Source organism: Ammospiza nelsoni, chromosome 20, assembly GCF_027579445.1.
Source record: "Ammospiza nelsoni isolate bAmmNel1 chromosome 20, bAmmNel1.pri, whole genome shotgun sequence".
Classification (NCBI taxonomy): domain Eukaryota; kingdom Metazoa; phylum Chordata; class Aves; order Passeriformes; family Passerellidae; genus Ammospiza; species Ammospiza nelsoni.
Genome location: NC_080652.1, coordinates 6,980,846 through 6,988,642, shown reverse-complemented (window position 1 = coordinate 6,988,642; position 7,797 = coordinate 6,980,846). Strand labels below are relative to the sequence as shown.

The 7,797-nt window shown below is 48.4% G+C and overlaps 1 protein-coding gene across 3 annotated transcripts; it reads right to left on the bottom strand.

Annotated features, from left to right (window-relative positions):
• Positions 1-504: 504 nt before the first annotated feature.
• Positions 505-6,949, bottom strand: TOR1B (torsin family 1 member B). Of its 3 annotated transcripts, XM_059486506.1 has the most exons (6): positions 6,512-6,949; positions 5,232-5,368; positions 4,849-5,114; positions 3,726-3,901; positions 2,675-2,802; positions 505-2,522 (listed from the first exon to the last, which is right to left on the bottom strand). In XM_059486506.1, exons 1-6 carry the CDS (start codon positions 6,565-6,567, stop codon positions 2,245-2,247), a joined length of 1,041 nt encoding a protein of 346 aa, XP_059342489.1. In that variant the 5' UTR covers positions 6,568-6,949; the 3' UTR covers positions 505-2,244. The 3 variants fall into 3 exon arrangements, with proteins under 3 accessions (XP_059342489.1, XP_059342487.1, XP_059342488.1); XM_059486504.1 differs by lacking the exon at positions 5,232-5,368 and having other exon boundaries at positions 6,381-6,948; XM_059486505.1 differs by lacking the exon at positions 6,512-6,949 and having other exon boundaries at positions 5,232-5,412.
• Positions 6,950-7,797: the final 848 nt, after the last annotated feature.

Below are 7,797 nucleotides of genomic sequence, written 5' to 3'. Positions count from 1 at the left end.
GCTCAATCAGACAAACTTAAAGGAGAGTGGCATGGGGGAGAGGTCTGCTGCCCAGAGGAACAGTCCATTGGCCAGGTTAGAGTTGCTGAGCAGGCCCAAGAGTGAATTCTGTTCTTGCCAGAGTCCAGGACAAGCAGCTGCTGCTTTAGTTCATCTTTCTGCAGGGAGCATTCTGAGATCTCACACTGCTGATAGAATCAGAGGCTGTGGTTTAAATCCACTGAACTGGGAAGTGCTGCTGGCCTGGCCCCAGAGCCTGGGGTGCCAGGGAGGACAAGCAGCAGAACTGTCCCAGGAGGGTGATGCCCAAGTGAGCAGCAGAGCCTGGGCTTCCCAGGGAGCTCCCTGCCATTCCCTGGTGCATCCTCAGAGCACAACACGAGTCACAACTGCCCCTTCAGTGAGGGCTGAGCTGCTGCCAACAGCTGCCCCACACCTACAAAGGAAATGGAACAGTGCAGCTTTCTAGTACTTTCCTATATCTGAAAATGATTAACCAAGAGAGAAGAAGTAACTTAGGATTTATTCCAACTGCAGTACAGTAGTATTTAGTGTTTTGAAATAGCACAAATATTTTCTTTTTGGAGTAAGTGAAACTGGATGCAGCATATACAAGTAGGAATAAATCAGTTAGTAGGGAAAACATCACACTGAAAAGTGACAGTCCAATGTCCCAAGGTTAATGGCTTGCTAGTGTTTGGCTCTGGAGATTGCATCACTGTGAGCAGTTTGCCAACGTTTGACAAACTCCAGTGGGGCAGTAAAAGGCAATCAACACTTTAAATTTAGAGCTTAACATGAGTGCTAAACTCTCTGTTGTAATTTGAATTAACATAATTGTAATGAGACCATAATTAGCATTACCTCTTAAAAGAAGTTTAAGAACAAGTGAGGGAATAGACGATGCAGCATAAAAACAGCCCCCTCCCTTGTACCAATTTAAAACCACAGTACAACCAGCAAAGTGAAAGGCACTTCTGTCTTGCATTACCACATTTGATACACAAGCCATGGGAGACTAAGAGTTAAAGCTTGCAACAGCGTTTAAACCCAGCCTCCCCACTGGGTGAAGGTTAAATTGATCTTTCCCAGCTTCTTAACTCATCACTCACCCTTTCACACAGGCATTCTTTTATAAAACTAACTAGTGAGGTATAGGCTTGTTGCTGTTGTTTACATTTTAGCATAAAAATACACCATTAAAATAATTTCTTCCATTCAAGTGTCTTCCAAGCAGCATTATCCACACCTTGACCAGTAGGTGCAGTGGAGAAGGACTACTACAGACCTCACAGATTTCAGGTCCAGGAGCCCACACAGATTAATCTGACAAACTGCAACAAATGAATTCCCATGATTGATTTTTCTGCTTAAGTACAAAAGACTGGCCTAGTATGTTGTAACAGATCTTTCAGATGGGTCCCTCAGTTTAGGAAGACCTGGAGTCACAAATTTACTTAGCCCCTTTAAAGAATACTTAAACAATTTATTTTTCTCCAAATAAAAGTGGGGCAAGCTCTTACTTCCTCCTCCCCTGCTCTCTCTCTATTATTTAGTAACACATTTCTAGGAGCTCAGAATGACTTCCCCTATTGCTGTACTAGGAGATGGAGGATGTGCCCAGCTGAGGCACAGGAAGATTTCTACCATGTCATCTTCTTACTGCAATGCACCAAGGAGTTCACCCCTGCAGACATGATCACAGTTCAGAACACAGCACACATCCCTCAGTTCCACTGGGAATGTGAACAGGACCATGTACATGGAACAAATTACAATTATCTGGAAAAATTCATCTGTTTTCCTTTGTTCCAATCTAGTTTTTATGGTGAAAGAGGAATTAAATACTTCATAATCCCAGCACTGGAAGAATAAAGTAGGAGAGGCTGTATCCAGTGCTGTGTGTCACACTAGAAATTCTCTAGAGACTAAAAGAAAACTAAAGGGGGCAACAGTGGGATAGCAGCCAGTTCAGAGATGAACAGGCTGGATGGGACTATGAGTGACCTGAATCATGGAAAGTGTCCCTGCCCATGGCAGAGGATGTCACTAGATGATCTATAAGTCCCAATTCCATGTAAAGCTAAAAAAAAAACCCCACAAAAAAAAAAAAAAAAAAAAAAAAAAAGCCCATACAGCTCACTCTGGTATTTTCACCATACTCCCTGCAACAGTAAAAAATGTAAGTGCAAATACACAGATTTCCAAAAGCTCCAAAAGTGCTGTGGAGACTCAGAGTGGAAATCAAGCCCTGGTGTTCGTATCTCTCATCACAAAGTCTTCATGAATATCCAGCTTGGCCTGTACAGTCTTGCAGCCTTTGTCAGAGTAGATCCTCTGCTCCTTGGGGAAATAGGTCATCTCATCTGCCACCTCCTGAACAATCTTCTCATCCACAGCATAGCCACGGGCTGCCATTTCAGCCCTCACACACATCTTCACGTGCCTTTGCTCCAGGGGCAGGAAAGGGACAAAGTAATCAATCAGGTTCCTGTCAATGATGCTGCTGTGCCACAGCCCACCTGGATAAATTGGGGGGGGAAAGAAAATCATAAGGAGTTTTTCTAAACTTGATCCTGCATATGACAGGATCCACAGGCCAGGCTGGATTCACAGAGCAGTTTGTCTCAGCCACTGAGGAATGAATTTCCATTTTTGGGGCAAAGTGACTTACTATTCTTGTTGTTGAAGACTCCTACAGAGAGCAAGGGCTCCAGGTCTTTCAGCTGAATATCTTCCCTGCGCTTTCCACTCGCCCAGAAGTCAAGAGCTGCTTTGTTAATTAAATCACCACCTGCATTGCTGATCAGAAAAGAAAAATGTAGAGATGAAAAAGAGACACAAGTAAACCAGAATTTATTTTGCAGCATGTCACATATATTGCTAATCTCCTTGATATCAAACAAATCATCAAAAAGAATCCTGTAAGCCAAAATTCAGGGAAAGTCTCCAGTTCTTTAAGTAGCCATCAGTGTGTGGTGGGTTGCCCCCAGCCAGCAGCCAAGCACTTACACAGCCACCCCTGCCTCAGTGGGATGGAAGGAGAAAATAGGAAGAACAAAAGTCTGAAGATTTGTGGGTCAAGATAAAGGTAGTTTAATAGGAGGAGAAAAAAAAAAACCCAAGGAGGACTAAGGAAATCACTTACCACCCCCATAGTCAGACAAACACCCAGGCAAATGCTGAAGAACCATCACTTTAAAGATGAAACCCCTGAGAATGGCATGCCACAGTATTAAATATCCTCCTGGGCACTTCAGGTCAGCTGTCCCAGCTGTCCCCTCCCATCCTCCTGCCCACCCCAGCCTGCTGTGGGAAAAGCCTTGAAGCTTTGCAAACATCATCCAGAAACGGGCAAAACATTGGTGTGCTATCAACACTCAAAGCCACAAATCCCAAACAGCACCAGATCAGCTGCTCTGAAGATACTGAACTCCATGCCAGCAAGGTCCAGTACTTGGTACACCCATCCCAAAATGTGAACTCTCTCATGTCCTGTGCTCTGGGCCAGCTTCATGAGCTCAGCACACTGCTGTGGCCATGCACAGCATCAGACCTGCTCCACTACAGACACAAGTTCAGACTGTTCCCCACTGCCTTTGCACAGAGAATCTTCCCTCCAGAGCATTTTTTTGCTCTTCTTTGAATGAGGTGCCCAAGAAGCATAATTACCATCATAAATAAACATTCAGTATCTCTAAATGACAGACATCACTGCCACAGACCTGAGGAAGATGAAGATGGCTTTCCTGTAAGACACCCCATCAACCTCCTCATAATAGTCTAAGAAGGGCTTGATGGAATCAATGACACCTGGATGCATTTTGTCCATCTCATCAAAAATGAAGACAGAGGAGGGACAGGCACTGACATTGCCTCGAATCCAGTTCTGCAGCTGTTCCTGGAACAAGAGGTTGAAAGCCACTGAAAAACAAGGACTTTACTGGATGTACTGCAAAGTTCTTGTATATGACAGATTCTGGGGATACACTATCAAATTTCAGTACCCCACACTCCCCTGGCTGGTGAATGAAAGAGGAAAAAAGCAAGAAAATGGTATCACCCAACACATGCAGACCAATGTCCAGCCAGAGCTAGAGCAACAACCACCTTGGAAACCAACCCTCCCCCATTTTTTCCTTCTTCAACCCCCATTTCTATGGCTGAGCATGACAGCATGTGGAATGGAATATCCTTTGGGCCAGCGAGGGTCAGCTGTCCAGGCTGTGCCCCCTCCCCATCTCTTGCCCACCTCAGCCAGCTCGATATGAGTGGGAAAGACTAGCAAGCTTTGAAGCTGTGCGAGCACTACTGTAACTGCCAAAACACCACGGTGTTCTCAACATTATCAACACTGTTTCAGACATAAATGCAAAACACGGCCCCGCGGGGGCTGTGGAGAAGGTGCCTTCCATCCCGGACAGCCAGGATAATGCAGCTGGAAGGACAAATTCTCCTGCAGCGAGCACGGGAATCAGCAGCAGATGGCATCAGTGAGAAGACAGCGCTAGGAAATGCAAACTATCTCGGGTTTGATTTCCCGGCCTTTTACTTTATGCATGAACTTCTCCTTCTATCCCTTCTAAGCATCAACTTTGAAATTCCCAGCTGCACACCTCCAGCTGTCAGGAATATGAATCAGAATATTCTGAGTTAGAAGGGACCCACAAGGATCATCGAGTCCAACTTTTAAATGAATGGCCCGTACAGGGATCGAACTGACAACCTCGGCATTATCAGCATCACGCTGAGCTCATCCCAGAGGGAACCAGCGGGAGATGTGCAGGACACCCCCGCAGGGGCTCAGGCACCCACTGCGGTAACCGGGCCACCTCCTGCCCTGCTCACCTTGTACAGCTTGACCTGGTCGTGGTGGGGGAAGTGCAGGGTGGCCAGGAAGAGATGCACGAACTTGCTGCGCAGGCCGGCGGGGTGCACCTGCTCCGCCAGGATCTGGCTCAGGTAATTCTTGCCGGTGCCGGCCCAGCCGTGCAGCGACAGCATCAGCGGCTTCTTGGGGCTGGGGTTGTTGCTGAAGCCCAGCACCGCCTTCAGCACCACGTCCTTGGCCAGGTGCTGCCCGAAGAGCCTGTTGTCCAGCTGCGCCTTCAGCGCTGCGGGGAGAGGGACAGCTCAGCACCGCCGGTCACCGCGCACGCCCCGGGCCGCGCTGCCCAGTGACCGGCCCGAGCTCGGGTAGGCAGCCCGGCCGCCCCCCGCTCCCGCCGTACCGGTGGCGTTGAGGCGCTGCTCGGCGCGGGGGCAGCACTCCACGTAGCTGCAGTAGAACCTGGGGTGCGACAGGTAGCCGGTGAGCGCCGAGGCCACGCCGATGGCCAGGCCCACGCTGAGCGGCTCCAGCGCCGCCAGCCCCGGCAGCAGCACCCACAGCAGCGGCACCGAGCGCGCCATGGCGGCCCCGAGCGCGCGCGCCGCGCCCGCCGCGCCTGCGCGCCCGCGCGGCCCCGCCCCGTGAGGGGCCGCCGCCATCTTTGTGCCGGGCAGGGATCCCGGGGCACGGCGCGTCACCCGCGGCCGGCCCCGCCGGGAAATTAAACACCAATATCGGCTCTTTGCTAGCGGGGGAGTGTTATTTAGTCTGGCTAGGCCGGCCAAATTGCAGCCCCCACACAGACACAAAGTTTTTTTACTCATTTATACTGTTTTAACAAGCAACAGAATTATTACTCACCAGTTCTAAATTACATCAATTTCTTCAATTAGTTACTATTCTACCCTCTATTGCTTATTGATTTCTCGCTTCTTTTGCTAATTACTCTATAATTTTAGTCTTTTTTGTATCTTTTTCCTCTACTAGGGACTTTACAATGAGTCTTGGCTAGTCTCCGACAAAATGTCCTTGTGGTCCATAATTTCTACATTTCAGGTGTTCACCCTCAACAATACATGTTTCTCTCTCAGGCTTTGTTCATTGAGGTATATCAGAGTTAGTTTACCAAAATGTAAAGTTTCAGTATTTTCCCAAGCTGTGTTGCCTACTTGTCAATGTGTGTCATTGGCAGCACCGGGAAGAGCCTGATCCACCTTCGTGGATATTTAGATATTTATACACATTAATGAGGTCTATCAATGGCATTTGCCACCCTGATGGTGCCATAAACCAGCACAGCCCATTTCTGCTAATATTAACCATGAAATCAGCAAGGAAAATGCTCCAGTACTGCTCAGAGAAGCAAGACACACAATTTCTCGTGGGATAAGGAATATTACGTTAGTCCGCCCTGTAGAATATAGAGATATGTTGGGTCTCTGCCTTGTAGAGCCGCTGTGGGTGGTGTCCCTTATCTTCCACAAGCCCACCAAAAGAAGCTCTCACCACCCTGTGAAGGAACACCAGCTTGCCCTCCCCACTGCCTTACCTTTGAAATTCACAGTGGCGTTCCTTTTGCAGCACTCCTGGAAGCGGCACTTGAGCCAGGAGTCGGAGGACAGGAGGTGCCAAGCCATGAGAGCGCCTCCCGCAACCACCGAAGCGCTGAGAGGATCAAAAGCCGGCGACAGAGTGGGCGCAAGAACAAAAATCACAGCAGCCTTCAGCAGCTTCATGGTGGGAGCTGCCAGCCAGCCTGGCTCAGCAGGAAAAGAAACCAAAAGAGAAACTGCAGAAAAAACTTCCTGGAGCGGGGAGCCTGGAGCTGCTGAAGGGGCTGGAAGCCAAGTCTCCTGTAAGCTGGAGGTGTTAATGAGTTAACAGACTTATCACGCTGCTCCAGGAGAACTCAAAGTGTTGTGAACAGAGCACTGCATAGGCACAGTGAGAGTTTCACCAGGACAATCCCGGCTCTGATGGGAGGAGGACTGGAACCTCTCAGCATCTTAACCAAGGTGCTAATTGGGCCGGTGATTAACGGAGAACACAGAGATGCTTGTTTTGGGCTTAATTGCGAGTGGTTGTTGCACACACAACGTTACACAGCCGGAGGATTTCCGTAGCAACGCTTAGGGCTCTGCAATTCGTAGCGCTGAACGTGTCAGAAAGGTGCTGTGTAGAACCAAGTCCTCAGAGCAGATTTCTTTTTGTCCTGACAACTTCACTATCTCCTCACCACCACAAAAAAAAAAAAAAAAAAAAAAACAAACAAAACAAAAAAAACACCCCACAAAAAGCCCCCACAACCACACACACACAAATAAAACAACCCACAAAAAAACCCACCAAAAAAAAAAAAAAAAACACACAAAAAAAGGAAAAGGGTTTTTTTTCTCAGTACTTTTTTTCCCATAAAAAAAATTGTGAAACGCGCTTTTCAGCAATTCCCATTTTGTTTTTAAAATCTCATTGGAGAAACACTGAGCAGCGCTATTTAGTATTCAAAATAACCTGCTCAGGATTTGATGACTGTCTTGACCAGGGCTCCCAGTGCTGCCGACTGCCGAGCAGCCGGGAAGCGCCGGTGATGGAGAATCCAGGCTGCCAGCTGCCATCGAGCCTTGAGGGGAGCACAGCTCACAGCCTCGGCTCCCCATTCCAAGGCTGAAATGGGGTTTCATTCCTGGGTTTGCCCAGCCGTCTGTCCTCCAAGCCCCGGGGCGTGCTGGTTTTCCAGAGCTTTCCTGCTGCTGTTTCCACTTGGACACCCAGAGAGCCCAGAGGCAATAACAGGCAGTGGGATGTGCAGGATTCCATGTCACCTGGGCTCTCTTGGAGACAAATAAGTTTTATAAAAGTGGTTTAATACCGCTGAAAATGCTGGGAGTTCTCCAGACACCGCTTTCCTCTGCATCTGTCCGTGCTGAACGCTAGATGGGGCGTCAGACACAGGGTTTGGTCCCTGC

Coding starts and splice junctions, on each gene's coding strand:
- TOR1B (XM_059486506.1), bottom strand. CDS start 6,567: ATGAAGCTGCTGAAGGCTGCTGTGATTTTTGTTCTTGCGCCCACTCTG. Junction 5,115..5,231: donor GCAGCGCCTCAACGCCACCG/GTACGGCGGGAG, acceptor CTCTCCCCGCAG/CGCTGAAGGCGCAGCTGGAC. Junction 2,803..3,725: donor GCCATCTTCATCTTCCTCAG/GTCTGTGGCAGT, acceptor TTTTCTGATCAG/CAATGCAGGTGGTGATTTAA.